The sequence below is a fragment of the Panthera onca genome, chromosome D3 (assembly GCF_046562875.1).
Source record: "Panthera onca isolate mPanOnc1 chromosome D3, mPanOnc1 haplotype 2, whole genome shotgun sequence".
NCBI lineage: Eukaryota > Metazoa > Chordata > Mammalia > Carnivora > Felidae > Panthera > Panthera onca.
Genome location: NC_138350.1, coordinates 46,171,272 through 46,192,443, shown reverse-complemented (window position 1 = coordinate 46,192,443; position 21,172 = coordinate 46,171,272). Strand labels below are relative to the sequence as shown.

At 36.3% G+C, this 21,172-nt stretch overlaps 1 protein-coding gene across 3 annotated transcripts in view; it reads right to left on the bottom strand.

Annotated features, from left to right (window-relative positions):
* Positions 1 to 21,172, bottom strand: part of IMPACT (impact RWD domain protein) — a 30,367-nt gene that overhangs the window by 3,460 nt on the left and 5,735 nt on the right. For all 3 annotated transcript variants that reach the window (XM_060613473.3, XM_060613474.3, XM_060613475.3), the window contains exons 5-10: positions 13,016 to 13,101; positions 10,190 to 10,312; positions 7,565 to 7,662; positions 5,379 to 5,452; positions 1,499 to 1,589; positions 36 to 170 (exon numbers count right to left, since the gene is read on the bottom strand). In XM_060613473.3, coding sequence (XP_060469456.1) covers positions 36 to 170; positions 1,499 to 1,589; positions 5,379 to 5,452; positions 7,565 to 7,662; positions 10,190 to 10,312; positions 13,016 to 13,101 — 607 coding nt within the window. The remainder of the gene's footprint in view (positions 1 to 35; positions 171 to 1,498; positions 1,590 to 5,378; positions 5,453 to 7,564; positions 7,663 to 10,189; positions 10,313 to 13,015; positions 13,102 to 21,172) is intronic.

The following is a 21,172-nucleotide window of genomic DNA, read 5'->3' as shown; positions in this document are numbered from 1 at the left end:
GTGAGAAACTCTATATAGTATCAATAAGCACTCACCGGTGAATTTGTGTAGTTTCTCTCCACCAGTATGTTTCTGGCACAGTTGTTGATATGTTTAAAGCGATCTGGTCCTAGTAGAATTCCTCCGTACCAGCGTGATACTACCACCATGACATTTCTCACATTCAAAATCTGTTATTTTCAGAAGCATAATTAGATATACACATAGACATGTACAAATTCGAGTTCTAAACTGCACATAAAATTTCCCTATGACTTGAATGGCAGAACCACCCGAGTGAGCAGAGTGAGATTCCTAAAATTCAGGCGACAGAATTTAGAAATCAAACACTGTGCTCCACAGTGTCCTCGAATTCCAAACTGTGGGGCAACTGGGAAGAATGAAGGGGAACTCATGCAGGTTGTGTTCCAGTTCTTCATGAATTCAACCAAAATAGCTCAGTTTAAGCAGCCTTTTGCCCCTAGGCCAAACAACAACCAAAACATGCTTCTGAACAAAACAGTGGAAAGAACTCAGGCTGCATGGGTAACTGCTGGGGCCTACCAGCAAGGTCTTCCTCAGTTGGGTATCTGTCAAATGCTGTTCTTACATGAAGCCCACCAGGCTACAGGCCTGACCACACAGAGTTCCTATCATGGAAACGGCCTGATTAGAAAACAAACCTCCACATACGGTAACAGAAGAAACTATAGCAACTACCTTAGGAAAAAAACCAATCTATTCTTAAAATTAATAGACAATTAAGATCAATGATCACCATACAGATGAAGAAAATCCAGCAGCATGAAAGAGAAAGGACAAGATAAACAAACTAAAATGGACCAGGAAAAATTTAAAGGGGAGAACATCTAAAAAAAAATCCTCTAATTACTATTCTCAGAGAAATTGCATTCATAAAGCCAAAACAACACATTATAAAAAAGGGCTCAACCTCATGACCCCAAGGTCAAGAGTCACATGCTTTTCTGACTGAGCCAGTCAGATGCCCCAACAAGAAAGAACTGTTAAAACTTAAATACATGATTGCTAAAAAAAATTTTTAATTCAACAGAAATCTTGGAAGACAGGTAAGAAAATGTCTTAGAACATAAGGTGAGGAGATGGACAAGTTAATGAAGAAAGCAATATTCTGGGTCTATCCAGATGGTCCAATAATACCCAACTAACAAGAAATGCACAAAGACAGAACAGAGAAAATACAGGGATGACATTGTTGAAAAACAAAAAGGAGATGCTTTTTTAGAGTTGAAGACAATCTTCTATCATTTATGACTGCCAGACCTTCCAAGCACAGCGCTTGTTATTAACCTTGGGCTTTCTGCCCCACATCAAGTGGTTAAACGTTTCTCTCAAGGTTTAAAAATTAACTACTAGTTATCCCAAATATATCTCATGTCATGTAGCCTAACTGATTTACTTATTCCTAAATGGAGCTCTGTTTCATTGAAAAATTTTATGGCTCAGAGAGCAGGATTACCAGGGTTTAACTTACACTTACCTCCATGAGATGGAGAAGACGCCCGCCAGCTGCTGTCTCCCCATCGTCCTCACAGTCCTGTAAGAAGGTCTGTTTATCCTCACAATATATTCTAGAAATACATATAACAGTGTTACACTTTGAAACTCCAAAATATTGCACCTAAAAGTTACACCTACATACTTGTTGCAATCAATTTACTTACAAAATCTGCATATTTGTCAAAAAAAAAATTCTTCTTGAACTATATATTAGATACATTTTCTCTGATTTGTTATCCAGTACATTTCATTTTTTTTTTTTTATATTTGGGAAAGCTAGGAATCAAGGGCACCTCCCTTAAAGCAGAAATGCTATAATTATGGAAAGGTGAGTTTATACATCTGACACTTCATCTAATCTTGAAGCTATAAGGTTACAGAGAGTAGTCATTGAAAACCATTGATTGAGAATATACTGTAGAGAAGTATGTAGGCACCATGAAATGATATAAAGAAATAAGTGGCATACTTCAGTCTTCAAAGAGCCTTAGAGCTAGTGGAAGAGACAAAGAGTATATAAAAAAGATGGAGGTGATGGAATCAACATAAATTAACATTTTATACTTTCCTCACATCTTATTCTAGCCATCAAACATTTCTCTATCCTCCCCATTCTAAGAATTATAAGGTTTACCTTCTCTATAATTTTTCCCCTGGTTAATTATCAATATCTGAGATAAATCATGATATATTTACCTATTTAAATTATCTAGAAAGTTTGCATTTGGAATAATAATTTGGGCTACATTGTAGCAGAATAAGCATGGCAAGTAAGGGTGAGATATAAAAAGAAAACAGTGACAGTTAAGGTATGGTGTCTACAGGATTTCTTAGGTCCTTACAGATGACACCATCTAGGACTAGGCAAACGCAGCAAAGATACTTTTCCAGCTAAGCCAGATACTACCATATCTAATACCTAAGTCAATTATAGCAATCCTATTCATATATTTATTATATATTCATATGTATTACAGCAATCATATTCATTCATTTATTCACTCATTCCTCCTTCAATCTATCTTTCCATTCATTGACTCAATCAATATTTACTGCCCACCTACTATGACCAGGCTCTACAATTATTTAGAATTGACCTCATTCCAAGAGAACAAAGTTCGTGCTACTAGACAAAATTTTATATGGCAAATTTAAGGCAAAAAGGTGTCAGCAGTTGGTGTATATTAGGACTGTAATTATAACCTAACACCATAATTTTATGGAACAAATGAAGAAAACTTGAGTTATAAATCAGTGCTATTAGGTTTTTTAAAAATGAAAATACCAAGGACATTTTTACTTTTTCGGCACATGCCAGGAAGACGATAATGCAGTATCCCATAGCTGTGTATACCAGTAGCCTGACGAGTGCCTCGTAACTCCAAAGCAGGAACACAGCCCCAGAACGAAGAAGTAACCTTAAAAGGATCCTAAGCATTCAAAATATACAACACAAAGTCCATATACGAGATAAAGGTTATTTACTTTACTTCCAGTGGGATCCTGCAAGACTCCACTTTGTACCTGGTTTAGTCTTAGGTGCCACACAATTCTGGCAAGCTAAGCTCTTTCATTCCCAAGTGTCAATTATAACATAATGGAGCAAGGTGGAGTAAGCGTGTAAGTCGTGCTGATATCTGTGAGAATTGACAGCTGGTCTGATCACCTACTAACTTGCAAAACTAAAAAAAATACTTCCAGGTACTTAAAAACAAAAATCTGGGGCCTGAAATAGAATATCTGGCATATTATTTAACTTTTTTTTTTTTCAACGTTTTTAATTTATTTTTGGGACAGAGAGAGACAGAGCATGAATGGGGGAGGGGCAGAGAGAGAGGGAGACACAGAATCGGAAACAGGCTCCAGGCTCCGAGCCATCAGCCCAGAGCCTGACGCGGGGCTCGAACTCACGGACCGCGAGATCATGACCTGGCTGAAGTCGGACGCTTAACCAACTGCGCCACCCAGGCGCCCCTTAACTTTTTGATAACTTAAGATTAAAATTATATCCAGTGACTGATTGTTGAAGGTGCCGCCACAGAGCCATGTCGGAATAAAAGAGAGAGAAATCAGTTTATCAGACTCCACTTAACAACTTTGTGATCTTGAAAAAGCTAAACTTTTTGCAGGGGCAGAGTTCCTGAAATAATCAAAATTAACTTTCATAAAGTATTTGGCACAGAGTAGGCACTCAATAAACACATGGGATGAATGAATGGCAATTAATACTTTTATAGCACATTCAAATCACCGAGAGCAAGCAGAGTCTAATCCCTTGTTTTTATATTGATGACCCTAACTCAAAACATCAAAATCCTGCCCAGGGATACTCTAGTAAGCAGGGAATCATATAACAAATAGTTTTTGGAAATTTTGGCACTTAAAGAAATGTGACTTAGTAATATAAAAAAACTCACCTATCCAAAGTGATGGATTGTTTTTTTTAATTTTCTGATTTTCAGATAGCCTAGATTTTACTAATATTCTCAATCACACTTTAAATTTGCACTAAATCTTGGGGCACCTGGGTGGTTCAGTAGGTTGAGCATCTGACTTCGGCTCAGGTCATGATCTCACGGTTCGTGAGTTCAAGCCCCGCGTCGGGCTCTGTGCTGACAGCTAGGAGCCTAGAGCCTGCTTCAGATTCTGTGTCTCCCTCCCTCTCTGCCCTGCTCATGCTGTCTCTGTCTCTCAAAAAATGAATAAACATTAAAAAAAAAAAAAGTTTAAATTTGCACTAAATCTCTATGTTTATATTCTGATTCATTTCAGTCCCAAAATATGTTCTTTTAAGTCTATACTAATTTACGTATTTAGAAATATATTCTTCCTCTGTTTACTAACACTTTAGCAAACATTTGTATAAAACCTTAGTATTCAAAACTAAAAGGAATACGGCAAAAGAAGCACACTTACTTCCCTGCCAATGAAAGCATACATTGGTTGAAAAGAAAAACTTGGGAAAAAATTTGGCACTATGTATCAACAGTTTCAAAAATGTTCATACTTTGATGATTTTACTTCTTTTTTTTTTTTTTTTTCTTTTCAACGTTTTTTTAATTTATTTTTGGGACAGAGAGAGACAGAGCATGAACGGGGGAGGGGCAGAGAGAGAGGGAGACACAGAATCGGAAACAGGCTCCAGGCTCCGAGCCATCAGCCCAGAGCCTGACGCGGGGCTCGAACTCACGGACCGCGAGATGGTGACCTGGCTGAAGTCGGACGCTTAACCGACTGCGCCACCCAGGCGCCCCTGATGATTTTACTTCTAGGAATATATTCTTTCTTCTTCAATTACACGCCCATTTCATTTCAAAAAATAATCTCAAGTAACCAGAACCTACTCCAAGTAAATAATCTAGAATGTATACAAAGATGTTCACAAGAATATTTTTTATAATAATGAAAAATATGAAAAACTAGAAAAAGAAAATAGCTAATTACGGTATACAGCCCGAAAGAAATAGTACACAGCCATTACAATAATGTCTATAAAGCAATTATAACAACATGGAAAAATGCTTTTGGTAAATTGTTTATTTCAAGTTATTTAAATTCTAGTTAGTTAACATAGATACTACAGGCAATGCACTGAAAAAATAAAAGTTGCATAGAAGACAAGGAAAATGTATTGATATATTATCAAAATGTATCCAACTATTATCAGTTACATTTAATGGCAGAAAAAGGCTGATTTTCCCTCCAATTCTTTTCCTTTTCTGCAGATTCCAAATATTCTATACGTGATTATTACTTTTATAATGAAAAAAACCCCACATAATAGTTGTTATTTTAAAAATCATGCATCAGTTTCCCCCATTTTTTACAAATTGAACATTCCTAAAATTAGGTTTACTCACCGGTATGCATAGATGTTGTGGGTGGCACTAGCTATTTTCTTATTCTCATACAATTTGGCAAGAACCATCTTCACCTTAAAAACAGCAGTAATATAAATAAACCAATGTATACTTTTTATTTATTCCATAAATAAATGCTAGAAAAATATCTTAAAGCATATTGATATAAATACTGTTGTACTGAAATAGTGATTTAAAGAATTTACTACACTCTGAAAAGCGATTTCCAAAGTTTTCTCCTCATTTAAAGAGTCTACTACACTCTGAAAAGGTCATTTCCAAAGTTTTCTCCTCGTTTTAGAGGCAGAAACTAATAGTCTCAATTGGTATAAAAAACTACAGACCTGATATATTTTTTTTCTTCAAAGGCACAGGTAAGGCTTTATTGGGCCTTATAGTTTGAGCTGAAGCAGGGCCCAGTGCTGACAGAGAGTGGTCGGGCTGGCCTCCAGACCTGGTATTTTGAGTACCAAATAGCAACAAATATTTAAGCACTAACTATGTTTAAGGTCCTTATAGATGAAATTGTCCCCCCCTGTAAAGAATTTTAAACATAAATATGACCATTTTTTAAAAAGAACTCTGAAAATTTATCACACTTATGTATCCAAATTGACAGGTACAACATGGTTATGTTCCAAATGTTGTTAAGACCAAAGCTCTCTTGGAGTCCTATAAAGTTTACGGACAAGGTAACAAGAGCCAGATCTTGAAAGATAAGTCGCAATCTCTTTTGCACCAAAAGGGAAGAAAGGGGTGCAAGCAAGAATAAGTCATTCCATTCAGAGGAAACTTCATGTGCAAATCTATCAGATTTAGCAAATAAAACATAAAGGATGCTCAGTTAAGTTAGAATTTCAGATAAACAACAAATAATTTTTTATTAGTAGTATGTCCCATACGATAGTGTTTATCTGAAATTCCAATTTAACTAGGCATCCTATATTTTATCTGGTAACCTTACCAGGGACATAAAAGAGAAAGGTTCTGGAAACAACCAATAGTTTTATGTAGAAACTATTTAGAGTATGAATGAGATGAAAGACAATGTATCAGGAATGATAAAGCTAGGGTCATATCACAAAGGGCCCCATAGAAGAGTTTAGGTTTCTCCTTGTACACAACGGATATAAGCAAAGATTGGGGGTGGGGCCAGGGACACACAGCAAGATCTTTCAGAAAGGTAACTTGCTGGCAAAGAGTATGGAAGAAATACTGGAGGTAGGGAAGACTGAGCTGCAGCCAGGGAGATCAATTTGAATCGGAAACTATGTTATCTTGTGGTTATTACTTTTTAATCTTTCAGGTTCTCAGGTTCCTGATCAACAAAATAAAGCAGACACTGATCTTTAAGATTTATTTGAGCTCTCACAATTATGATCCTGTAAGTCCAAGAGACTATAATCAGAAAAAGAAAGAGGATCCAGGATGAACAGATTCAGAACATAATGTCTAAGGAGGACCCTGGCAACAAGATTATGGGCAACAGCCAAGGACAAACTGCGGACAGAAAGAGCCAGAAGCCTGAACCAAAAGCTGTTATCTTGACCACAAGTCAATGCAGAGGAGAGTGAAAGTGCAGCCTGGTACAAAGAACTGTACCCTGTAGTTCAGGGCTTCAAGAAGGGCTTACAGTTGAGGAGCTATAGAGACCAAAGAGAAGAGACTAAGGATTCAAACCTATGCTAAGTTAATGAGACTTTTGTTGTTAATTTAACTTTCTAGGTAGTTACAATTTGTGATTGAAAATTCTCCCATTTGGTATCCTTGAGTGGGAATCAGGTCACCTAAGATCAAGAGGCAGAAAGGAAAAGGAATTCAGGTCAGAAAGACTCTGCTCAGCCAGTCTGTCCACTGTCCTCTTCCCTGGGCATCAATGGAGCCGACTTGGTTTTGCAGAACTCCCACACAATAGGACAAATAATTTTTTTAACAAGCTATTAAGCATCATAATTTTCCACACAATGTGCTTTTCTTGTTTGGAAATCCATTAGAGGGTTAAGCCCTAATTTGTTAAAACTGAAACAAATCTTCCATGATTCACAGTAATTCCGGGGTAGGAAAATGAACAAATAATTTTCATCTTATGTGAAAATTAAACATAACAGCAAACATAATAGGAAAACCATTTACTTGAATTACTTTGGTAAAACAACATCAAAGTGAACTGGACATAGAAACTTTACCTGTTTAGGACAAACTACCGGAGCCAAGTGTGCCTGAAAAGTACTCCTTCGGTCTGTAATAGGAATGCCATGATCAATCGGAGGTAATTCTTCTATTTCTATAAATTTAAAGAAATACATTATTTTATTTTTAAAATTCTTACATTTGAATAATGAAAAATTGACAATGGTGTGAGCAGAGGGTGGGGAAGGGAGTTGGGAAAGAGATGTACATCATATAGCAAATCAACCCAAATTACCCTTAATAGCTATCTATTAAAATTATAATTTTAAGTAAAAAGTGTTCAAATGTAAGTTAAGATTAAACTACTTGACTTATAAATGATTTTCACCTGTCAAGGTCACCCAGTAGGTTGGGCCTCAAATCCTGGGATGTTATAGTAGTATAAATCGGTATAATAACTAAGTTTTAAGAGTATAAAAGGGTCCTGGGGCGCCTGGGTGGCTCAGTCGGTTAAGCGTCCGACTTCGGCTCAGGTCACGATCTCGCGGTCTGCGAGTTCGAGCCCCGCGTCGGGCTCTGGGCTGATGGCTCAGAGCCTGGAGCTTGCTTCCAATTCTGTGTCTCCCTCTCTCTCTGACCCTCCCCCGTTCATGCTGTGTCTCTCTCTGTCTCAAAAATAAATAAACGTTAAAAAAAAAATTTTTTTTTAAAAAAAAAGAGTATAAAAGGGTCCTAAGACCAAAAAGATTATCAGCTGCTAATATACCACAATTTATTTATCAATTCTGTTGATGGACTTCTGGGTTGGGAAACCTATGACTTTATTTTGTGTAGCTGTGATGAAATGTTTTCTGCTAATAAAACTGTTCCTTCTTCATAGGATTGAATATATCAATGATACACCAAATTGGTATTCCATGGAGTATCATTATTTCCAGTTATTCTGCCTCTTAAACAAGTTTAAGAACCACTAATTTGACCTTAACTCTGTTGAGAAACTTACCAACTATCCTGGCTGCTACATCTGCCTCATTTAGGATCTAAAGCTATTCAGGGGGGCGCCTGGGTGGCTCAGTCGGTTGAGCGTCCGACTTCAGCTCAGGTCACGGATCTCGCGGTCCATGAGTTCGAGCCCCGCGTCAGGCTCTGGGCTGATGGCCCAGGGCCTGGAGCCTGCTTCCGATTCTGTGTCTCCCTCTCTCTCTGCCCCTCCCCCATTCATGCTCTGTCTCTCTCTGTCTCAAAAATAAATAAATGTTAAAAAAAAAAATTTTAAAGCTATTCAGGAAAAATAATTAAAATTGTTTCCTATTTCTATTCACTGATCTGTTGAATCTTACCCAAGTCAGCTTGCCTTACAATTGATGGACTACTTCAACTAACACACGTAAAAATATTTCTATACAGCTTTAAACAACAACTTGTCAAAACTTACTGCACTGGTGTGTGGCGGGGCTAGGTCAAGAAACCAGGTTTATGCAGGATGTTTTGCCTTCCTCCTGAGTGTGTCCTCTTCTTGAACAAACTGTGACCACTGTACCAGGGTAGCACTAAGGTCAACATGAACTGGACACTATTTATTGTTGACTATGATTTTTACTCTTTTTTTTTTATTAAAAAAAAAAATTTTTTTTAATGTTTATTTATTTTTGAGACAGAGAGAGACAGAGCATGAACGGGGGAGGGTCAGAGAGAGAGAGGGAGACACAGAATCTGAAATAGGCTCCAGGCTCTGAGCTGTCAGCACAGAGCCCGACGCGGGGCTCGAACTCACGAACCGCGAGATCATGACCTGAGCTGAAGTCGGACGCTTAACCGACTGAGCCACCCAGGCGCCCCTTTTTACTCTTGCTTTTAATAGTGTATCCTGTTTCCTGAAAGAAATCTTATGCCAAATCCACAAATATATAAATGAATAAAATGTGAGACTGAGGTAGGGGTGGGAATCCTGGGTCTTTTCTCCCACTCTTTCTCTTCCTATTTATTTCCCTTCCTGGTCCTGAAACACCACACAAGAACTTTAAAGCTTCATAGTATTGTTTGAAAGCTACTGTATAATGCATAGTTCCCTCTGGCCTATGATGTTTTTGTAAAAGCCTTGAGAAAACTGATGCTACCGTTCAAAATTTTAAGATACTAAAATAGAAGATATTTTCCAATGGCAACATACAGCTGATTGATTTATCACATCAACCTATTCATAAGCTGAATACTATCTGATTATGGAACAAATCTACTTAAGCAAAAACTAAAATCTTAAAGGCATTTTACTAGCTTGAGTTCTGTGGCTGTACGTTCAGCTATTATATTTATGAACACAGACTAAAAGTTAACTGAAACATCAGGAGATAGCTGAGGATTTCAAAATAGACATATAAAAACAGGATGTGAACTGAAAACATTAACAGAGTTTTTCTTAGTTTCAGTTTCTCCTATCATTAATTCAAAACTCTAGAAAGTCACACACAAAAAAAAACAGTGAGGGGAGGGAGAAATTTCTGTTTTTTCCTCATCATTCTGACAGACCTAGCAAACATCAAAATGGCCAGCAGGCAGGAAAAAAAAAACCCTCAATTCTCTGCAAATTAATAACTATTTCTTAACGTATGAGAGTTTACTACAGTTCTATACCATTTCAGAAACATCCCACATGCCTCAAAAGAAACTAGATGGTAATATACCTGTTTGATTTTCACTAATCTCAAAATCCAATGCTTTAACAGGATTTTCCGGTTGACATGCTAAAATGAGATCATCTTCACATTCTACATCTTCCTCTTCAGTTTTCTTCTTGATGTCAGGACCTATGTGGATATGAGACCTTATGAATGAACTTAGAGGACAGTAAGGAATTCCACTTAATAATTGGTTGGTCTTTGTCTAGGAAAATAAATAAAAGATGAGCCTGGAAGAGCTTATGATTCCGGAGAGCAAAGAAATGCTCAAAAAAAAAAAAAAAAAAAAAAAAGACAGGTGAGCTAACAAAAAAGAATACAAGAGTCTACCTGAAGGCCAAACCTGGAAAAATCTGAGCAACAAAATAATGATAGTATAGAATTTTAACCCATGGAGTAAAATAATATACATGAGTTCATACTGATAAAAATAAATAAAAAACAAACAGGGAGAAGAGGCATCTCTTCCTCACAGAAGAATTCCAATTCCATGAAGAAGGAAAGAAGGAAATGAGAATCATTATTATGCAAACACCACAGCAATAAATCCTGTTGACAAGACAGACTAATAGATATTAAAGTTAAAGTTTAAGGAGGAACAGGATATTAGCAGAGGCTCAAAGTATCTCCCTCAAGGTACTTATCAACTACAAAGAGAAAGACAGTAACTGTGAGGTTAAGTTTATATGTCAACTTGGCTAGTTTAGTCCACAGTACCCAGATATTTATTTGATCAAACTCTATTCTAGATGTTTCTGTAAAGGTATTTCTTAGATGGAATTCACATTGAAATCAGTTAACTTTGAGTAAAGCAGACTGTCCTCCACAATGTGAGAGAGCTACATCTAGTTAAGGTCTTAATAGAAAAGGGACTAGCCTCCCCAGAGGAAGAGGGAATTCTTCGAGCAGACAGCCAGCCTTCAGACTTGAGCTGCAACACTAATTCTTCCCTAGGTCTCCAGCCTGCCAAAGTACCTTGCAGAGTGTGGACTTGCCAGCCTCCACAATCTCATGAGCCAATTCCTTAAATTGATCTCTCTCTCCTTCTCTTCCACACCTCTTCCTCCCTTCTTCTGCATCCATCCCTCTCTTCCCCCATCCTTGTCTTTATAAATACACAGGCATACACACACACACACACACACACACACACACACACACACTCACACCCAATTGGTTCTCTGGAGAGGCTTGATTAATACTATAACTTTACAGTGGAGATACCTGACAGATACCACCGTAACCAAAGGATCAAGGTAAACATAACAATAAAGCATACTGATACCATGAGTTCCTTGATATTTGCACTGTGAAGGAGACAATATCATTTTTGTGGTATTCTTGCCAAAATGCCTAATCTTGCTCCAATATGAGAAAACAATGGACAGACCCAAACAGAGGGACATTCTACAAAATACAGTACTCTTCAAAAGTGTCAGGTCATAAGAGGTCATAAAAGCCAAGGAAAGACTGAGAAATTATTTACAGACTAGAAGAAAGTAAGGAGAAATAACAGGTCAATGCAATGTAGAATCTTGGACAGCATCCTGTAACAGCAGAAAGGACATTAGTGGAAAAAATCCATGAAATTCGGATCTTTAGTTTGGTTAATATTATACCAATGTTAGTTTCCTATTCTTGGTAATTATACTGTGGTTAAGTAGGCTGTTACTAGGGGAAACAGAGTGAGGAATATAAAAGAGTTCATTGTACTATTTTTGCAATTTTTCTGTAAGTCTAAAATTAGTACAGAAATGTAAAAATTTTTTGTGTATATAATTACTTCAAAATTTAGTACTTCTGCAATAGAAAAAACCTATGAGATAAATTTGTACTGAAGATTAACAGTAAAATCAATCTAAGTTACTTGTTAAGTGGGTAGAATGGAAAATTCTCATGAGATATCTTGATCACGAGCTTGTAACCTTATTAGTTCTTTAGAATTACAAATCCTTCCATTTTAGTATGAAGTCTACAAAAACAATTTTTGGTAAGAAAAATACCAAACAAAATTTCTAAAAAGTATAACTACAAATTGTAAACAAAAATCAATAACATTACAATTTAAAGAGTGGCTAAACTGTAATGTGGATATAGATGGAAAAGGGAAAATATCTTATTTTTAAGATCTATACTTTTAAAAATCTCCTGAGAATTGAGTGATTCCAAATTTTTTGGAGTCCTAAATTTTTACTGGCATACATTCCATTTTTTGCAATTATCCCACACTCTAGCATGAAAATTTGAAATTTTCAAATTGATTTGAAAATCAATATATGTCTTTGATATGAAATTAGATAGTAGCGACAGGTGTACAATTTTGGAATATACCAAAACCACTGTATTACACATTTTTAGAGGATAAATAATTATGGTATGTGAACTACATCTCAATTTAAAAATCAATTTTCAAAGTAAATTTTTATATCCTAAATATCAGTTGGTGTGTTTTCCAGAGTTCTTTTTCTATAAACACTTTATTCATTTGAAGCTAATGTCTAACTTGTGTACTCCAGTAATTCATGAGGAATGTTACATGGTTCATATTACCTTAATAGTCAAAGAAAGCAGAAATTTTAGACCCACGTTCTTTAACCCAAGTTCTGTAAGAGTATAATATGAAACCAAAGAGGCTAAAATCACATAGAAATAACCATAACTACATGAGCAAATGAACTTGTCCAGAGAAACCTGTATTTTACCACATATGAACCATAAAACAGAATACAGATTTTTCATTAAAAATTTCATTTAGAATAGTTACATGGAAATTTAATTATGATTAAGTTAAAAGAGCATTAATAATATTAATAATATTCTTCTGGTATTTACCTGGTTCTGTCATCTGAGATTTCTGTATTAGAACATCTCTTATTTTCTCTACCCATAGGTAAAGAATACTTTCACCAATATTCTGTCTAAACAAAATTGAAGAGAAAACTTGGTTATTAAAAAAAATTCTTTCTCAAATTCAAGAAAATATAAACATATTTACAATCTAAGAAATTATATGCAATTTAGCTATGCCTTTTACAAAAGAATTTATAATAACATGAGATTCCCTAACATCTGTTAGCTAAGTATTGAATACAGATGTTCATACCAGTATTAACAATTTCAACAGGCTCCAAATTAACATTGCTTACTTAAAATAAGAGAAAAGCTGCAACCAAAGAGGGTAAAGAAAACTTCTGAACTTGAACTAGATGAAGTAGATAGATGTAAAGGGGATTCGGTTCCTGTTAGCAGATATGGTTTCAGTACTGATGTCACAGCTTGCTTTTTTTTTTAAGCTTTTTGAACAATTTCAAACCGCTTATTTGGCACACGTGTTTGGTATAATTATTTCAGCAAAGAAGAATGCAAAGCATCAGAGGAACTCCCTCAGAGACCAAATTTAAAAGACTTAAAAGACAATTCAGGTAACAACTTTACAATTGCATTTTGTTTTTGACAAAATATTCTGTTGCCCAAATTGACTCATTTTGGTTCCAAATAATGTCTGACTGATTCAGATAAATTAAATCCAACTCAAAGGTCACTGAGAAAAAGAACATGGCATGGTTCATGTCCATAGAGTTATGTCAAATGATGACAACAGCAATAAAATAAAGGTCCCGGTGTCTACTCTTTAGGGAATGACACCAACTTTAGATAAATGTCCGTTACGTGTACTTAAAGTAATCCCCGTATTACTTGATAACAACACCTTACCTCCTTCCTCTGAAAGTCCCCCTTGAAACCACTATCTCTCTTCATCACTACTCATCAGTACCCACCAAAGGAAACTTTCAAAACAAGCAGAGAGAAGAAAATATTGTTTTCAAATAATTCTGTACCCTCAAATCTTCCCCATCTCACCCATAACTCCTTAGCACTAAACATTCCTCCCTGTGCTCTGGTAACTGGTGTCTAAGATTCTAAGAGAGAGGAAAATTCAACTGGGAAGGCTTTAAAATTTGGGGAATGTGGTTTGAATTTCTTTTAAACAATTCCCACTTCTATCCTCTCTTCTCAATAAATGATTCAGAGGTATAGACGCAGAAAGGTACGATGGATTGAGTATATACAAAGCCCAAAGTTCATTATATGTGTCAACACATTAAATGCTCACAATTATTTAATGAAGTATTATTTCCCCATTGTACAAATGAGAAAACAGACCTAGAGAAAACAGACTTGTCTAAAACAGTCTTAGAAGCAGTGAAGAAGCCCAGAGACAGAATGTGAATGCAGACTGACTCCAAAACTCAGCTTGCTCACTGCATTTTGCTCTCCTATCAAGCAGCTATGATCCTAGGCAAGTAAGCCACTTGAACTCTGAGTCTGTTTCTTCATCTATAAAACAGAGACTTAGAGCATGTTATCTTACTTTACAGAAGCAGTTTCTCTTCAAGTGAACCTATCTTAATTCACTCAACATAACTACACCATGTCTACATGCTGGCCTGGGGGGATGGTAGTCAATGAGAAAACTGGGTCCCTTATATCAGTGTTTGTGATCCTTACAAATTTATGTTTTTGTATATAATTCTCTCCATCTCCTAATCTCATTCTATTGAATTCTTCACATCACCAAAAATAGTAATACCAGTATCTAGTGTTTAATGAACACCTACTATACAGAAGACATGTAGAAAACACTTTGTTACTTCACTAAATCCTTAAGCCACCCTTCGAGGCAGGAAAATCATCCTGTGTATGAATCATACATTCACATTCAGATTTGTTGTTGGAGTGTTGTGAAAACACCTTGGAAGAATTTTCACGATTAATAAATAATTTTTCCAAATAATAAAGACAAAATTAAACCTTAACTCCAAATCTCCTCTCCTCCGGCCCACGGCTTCTTGCAGAAAAACGTACAGCAGCACTTCTGCCCAACATCAGTTACCGAATGCTTCCTTTTTCCCTTGTATTTAACAAAACTTACTGAAATCCAACGTACGGAAGTTGTAGTGGGTGTTTACAATTTCCTAAGGAAAATGACAATTACTCTTTCCCTTGTTCTATCACTAATGGTGTTTTGTTTGTTTGTTTTTGTTGTTGTTGTTATTGCTGCATTTGTGTTTTCTCTTGTAAGAAGAAACTGTGTTTTCTCCTTGGTCCAAGATTTTAACTATCCACTAGGATTTGGTGGTTTTCAAACTTTTGCATTGCTATAACGAAATCTCTCACAGAATCAGAAACAAATAAACAGACAAAAGCTGAGAGTCCTCCTTCCTGTGTCTATCTGCCTTGCACGCCACCCACAACTGGTCCTGGAGGAAGTCTACGGAATCCTAAGGACTCTGATACAAAATTTTAAAAAACTACTTATTATAGGGTGAGATGCTAAGCTTTTATTTATTAAATTAAATTATGGTAAAGTAGCTAAATAGAAAATGTCTAGAACAATATTTGTTTCAAATTGAATAAAAGACAAACTTGGACTAAAAGCTGGATTTTGTGAATAGCTATACTTAAATGACTATTAGCCAATCCAGAATGATCAAAACAAAGTCATGTTACTTGTGGCTCTGTTGTATCTTTAATTTTCTAATATTTATATTTGTTGATTTATGGACAAAGCCACTTGCTAAAATACACTACTAAGTTGTGTGACCTCAGACAAATCACTCAATCTGAGTTTCTATTATCCCATTTTCAAAATGACAAAATTGGATGAGATGATTCTTTTAATAACAATAAAAGTAAGGGTGGCTATCATATGCTTCTAAAGCACATTACACAGATTATGTCATTTAATCCTCACAACAGTATTATTCTATTATCCTTATTTTACAGATGAGAAAACAGATTCAAAGAGGCCACATTATTTCCAAAACTGATTCTAGAAGCCTGGCCAAGACAGCCTTAATGCCAGCTTAGCTAAACTTGAGACTGGCAGAACTTCCTAACTATAGGCCCTGACCTCCCTTTTCTTAGTGCATTTTTGTTAGAAAACTTGACATTATAAATTCTTTCTCTACTCCTTTGGGAGTATCCCAAAGGATTTAGGGAGAATCCTGTCAGTTTTATAGCCTAAGAGTGTCTTTCTCAAGGACCTGGCAGCCATCATTTTGAACTGTAATCATTAAGGAAGACAGCATCCCTTCTCCTGTCTTTATGGGAGGGGAGGAGCCTAACTTCTGATGAGCAACAATTAGCAAACACAGATGGCCTAATCATGAGAAACACATTTGCAAACTCAGGAAATAACTTACTGGGCTTACACAGCTCACTGATTAACCTTCCCTCAAATCCTTATCCCAGCCCTTACAAATTCTGTTGATAGGAATGCAAACTAGTGTACCCACTGTGAAAAACAGTAGGCAGGTTCCTCAAAAAATTAAAAGTAGAACTACCCTACAATCCAGGAATCACACTACTGTGCATTTACTCAAAGAATACAAAAACACTAATTTGAAAGGATACATGCACCCCTATGTTTACTGCAGAATTATTTACAACAGCCAAACTAAGAAAGCAACACAAGTGTCCATCAATAGATGAAGGGATAAAGGAAATATGGTGTGTATGTATGTGTATACATACACATACATACACACAATGGAATATTATTCAGCCATAGAAAAGGATGAAAACTTGCCATCTGCAACAAATGGATGGATCTAGGTAGCATAATGCTAAGCAAAATAAGTCAGAGCAGAGAGAGACAAATACCATATGATTCTACTCATGTGGAATTAAAGAAACAAACAAAGGAAGAGAAATAAAAAAAAAAAGACTCTTAACTTTAGAGAACAAACAGCTGGTTACCATGGGGGGGGTGTGGGATGGGGTAAATTAAGTGAAGGGGATTAAGAACAGACTTATCTTGATGAGCACTGAGTAATATATGGAACTGCTGAATCACTGTATTATTGTACATATGAAACTAATATAACATTGCATGTTAACTACACTGGAATGAAAATTTTAAAAATTCTCCTGGCAAGAAAAACAAAAGCAAAAATAAACTACTGGGACTACATAAAAACAAAAGACTTCTACGCATCAAAAGAAACAAATCAACAAAATTAAAAGGTAATCTATGGAATGGGAGAAGATATTTGCAAATGACACATACAATAAAGGGTTAGTATCCAAAATATGTAAAGAACTTATAAAACTCAACACCCAAAAAACAAATAATCCAATTAAAAAATGGGCAAAACACATAGATATTTCTCCAGAGTAGACACCCAGATGGCAAATAGACACAGGTAAAGATGCTCTTCATCTCTTACCATCAGGGAAATGCAAATCAAAAGTACAATCAGATATTACCTCACACCTGTCAGAATGGCTAAAATCAACATGAGAAACAACAGGCGTTAGGGAGGATGTGGAGAAAAAAAGAACCCTTGTGCACTGCTGGTGGGAATGCAAACTGGTACAGCCACTGTGGAAAACAGTATGGAGGTTCCTCAAAAAGTTAAAAATAGAACTATCCTATAATCCAGCAATCGAATTACTAGGTATTTACCCAAAAAGTACAAAAACACTAATTCAAAGCAATATATGCACCCCTATGTTTATAGCAGCATTATTTACCATAGCCAGGATATGGAAGAAACCCAAGTGTCCATCCACTGATGAATGGATAAAGATGTGACATATATAAATACGTATAATGGAATATTACACAGCCATAGAAAAAGGATTGAAGTATTATGCTAAGTGAAATAAGTCAGAGAAAGACAAATACCATATGATTTCACTCATATGTGGAATTTAAACAAAACAAAAAGCAAAGGAGACAAAAAAAAAAAAGAGAGAGAGAAAGAAATCAAGAAAGAGACTCTTAACTATAGAGAATAAGCAGATGATTACCAGAGGGGAGGTGGGTAGGGAGATGGGTGAAATAGGTGATGGGGATTAAGGAGGGCACTTGTCATGATGAGCACCAGCAATGTATGGAATTATGGTATCTTACATACATGAAACTAATAACACTGTATGTTAACTCATTGGAATTAAAAACACAAAAAATTCTGCCTTTTGTTTCTGGAAGTTGAAGTCATACTGAGCTCTGGCCTCTCTCCCCTACTGCAATAGTCTTGAACAATGTTTTCCTCACTCTTTTAGCTTTGTGGCAATTTGTGCTTTGATAAGCCTCGCCTTGTCTACGGCCATACCACCCTGAACGCACCTGATCTCATCTGATAAGCCTCTCCTCCCAACTTTCAAATCTAAGACTCCATGGTAAATCAAAATGTGAGGGGCTGTGGGAAATTAAAATCATCATCTTGGATTTTAAATTAAATATTGTTAAAATGATCCATTGTAAATTTAAATACAGATATTCCCCCATTTTCCAAAAGTTTGTGTTATGCCACTGCACTTTTACAAAAGATCTACATTAGCTGTTTTCACTAACCAAAAGAAACCTGAAGAGAATTTTCACTTTTACAAGAACTGCCATTACTGTACCAAATGTAGGTCTTTCATAAAGTGAAGCAGTGTAACTTGAACATTCAGAAAGTTGGGGATATTCTTTCTTTATGCCATTTTGAGAGGTTTAATAGGAATGCTCCACTTTTAGATGGTGGGGAAAAACCTGTACTACCAAAAAAAAAAAAAAAATGTTAATCCCCTTCCTTAAGGGATTACTCTTAAACAACATTTATTATTATGTTCCAGGTATTTTTAAATCCATCATTCACCTTTTGCTTGATTAAAATAATTATTTTCACAGATTTAAAATACTCATATGCAAAATATTTCATCAAAAATAAGGTATGATAAGCAAATTAATCTACAACTAACTAATCACCAAATCCTAGTCAATATTCTTTTTTTTAAAGAGTTTATTTATTTTGAAAGGGGGAGGGAGGGAGGGAGGGAGATGGGGGAGAGAGAGAGAGGGAAGGAGGGAGAGAAGAATGGAGGGAGACAGGGGGAGGGGGAGAGAGAGACAGTATCCCAAGTAGCCTCCATGCTGCCAGTACAGAGCCCAACATGGGGCTCAAACTCTTGAACCGTGACATAACGGCCTGAGCCCAAACCAAGGGTTGGATGCTTAACCGACTGAGCCATCTAGGTGCCCCAGTCTATATTCTTAAGTATTTCTTTAACCGATCATTCTTCTCCATCCATTCTTGTTGCCTTCCTAAAAAGGCTTCCACCATCTCCCTCCTCCTCAAACTCTTCACAGCCCATCTCTCACACTGCAATACAAATCTGATTACATCACTACTCTGTGTAGAACACTTAGAGCCTACAACATAATGCCCACACTTCTTTCCCAACTTACGACTTCTTTATTCTTATCCTTACCTAATTTGTATACCTGGCATCTTAAACTATTTGCTAAATTCTGAAGATGCCAGGTTGCTTCACACCTACATGATTTTGCTCATGCAGTCCCTTCTACCAGAAAACCTCTCCCCACTTGATTACCTCGCAAACACCATGCTCCAAGGTCTCCTTCACAATGGAACCCTTCTTTACAACTCTATCCACATGCCCAGAGATAGTCTGTTGCTAAAACCTCTTAAAAAAAAGCTAGTACAGCACTTGGTCCAAACCTCTCAGTAATTACGTCATTATATCATACTGGTACACATTTATCTTCATTTTTAAATTCCAAACTCCTAACAAAGTACCAGCATATAGGAGATACTCAATAAATTCTTACGGGAAAAACTGTTAGTTTTCTGACTTCTGCTTTCCTACCTAAGAGGAAACAAACCATGGCTCATCCTCTTGTCTAGGCAAAAATCACATTTTACATACAAAATGATGTTAATGTAAAAATCTTCATAGTGATATAATATTTAGAATATAATGAAACTATAAATATTAAAAACTATATTCATACATTTACTAATTTTCAAAACTAATAATATTTTTCAATTTGCTGCCCCCTGCTGGATTTATGGAAAAATATTAAAGGCTGTCACAAAACTTTTTAAGAGTGTTTTAAAAAGTGCTCTTTTAAAAAAATTTTTTTTAACGTTTATTTTTGAGACAGAGAGAGACAGAGCATGAACGGGGGAGGGTCAGAGAGAGGGAGACAGAATCTGAAACAGGCTCCAGGCTCTGAGCCATCAGCACAGAGCCCAACGCGGGGCTCGAACACACAGACTGCGAGATCATGACCTGAGCCGAAGTCGGCCGCTCAACCGACTGAGCCACCCAGGCGCCCCAAGAGTGCTCTTTTTAAAAGAGTGTTTATTTTTACTCACACCACCTGTGTGAAAACAATACCATTGGACCAGGATTATTCAAGCCCTTTTTAATAAGCAAGACAGTATAAACCACAATTCTATCTTTAGAACAAACTGCTTTATAATCTCTGACCTTTCCTAATTCCCAAATAGCTCAACTGAACCAGTTAGGGAGAACACCAAATTGTGTCCTATGGGAAGGGATCTATCTCTTAGTAAAAGAGGGGCTTTTGGATAGAAAAAAGGCAGATGGGAAGCCATTTCTGAGTACATGACATTGTGGATAGGCAGGAGAAAAATCTAACTTACGAACATTAGTATGATAAAATCCAAATATGGGAAGGTTTTCAAGAAAGAGGTACTTCAACACCAGCATAAGTTACAGATGTCATGTAAGATAAGAACTAAGAAAATGACCACAAGATGTATAATTACAACATCACTGGTGAACAAATTTGCAGTATATTTATTCTACTCTAAGGGAGAAGATAAAATGGTAACTAAACATAAATAAAGGATTACAGAAACAAGTTTCTTGGGGGCGTAAAGTTGGAATGACCAGTAAGGTTAGAGAAAGTTATCAGAAAACATTTAATTGAGGAAATAAATAATACTTATATGCTGAGGAATATCTAAATGGGGTCATCCTTTATTGATACGTCCAGTTCTTGGTTGCTTCCAGGGTCAAGTGTAAACCTGGGACTCAAGGAAGACCATACTTCTCCAGGAAGGAATGAACAGAAGCAATTCCATAAAGACTTACCACATTTTAATTAAATATTTTAGGAGGAAAAGGAACCTGGCCGAGATCCCAGGGATACACTGTACCAAA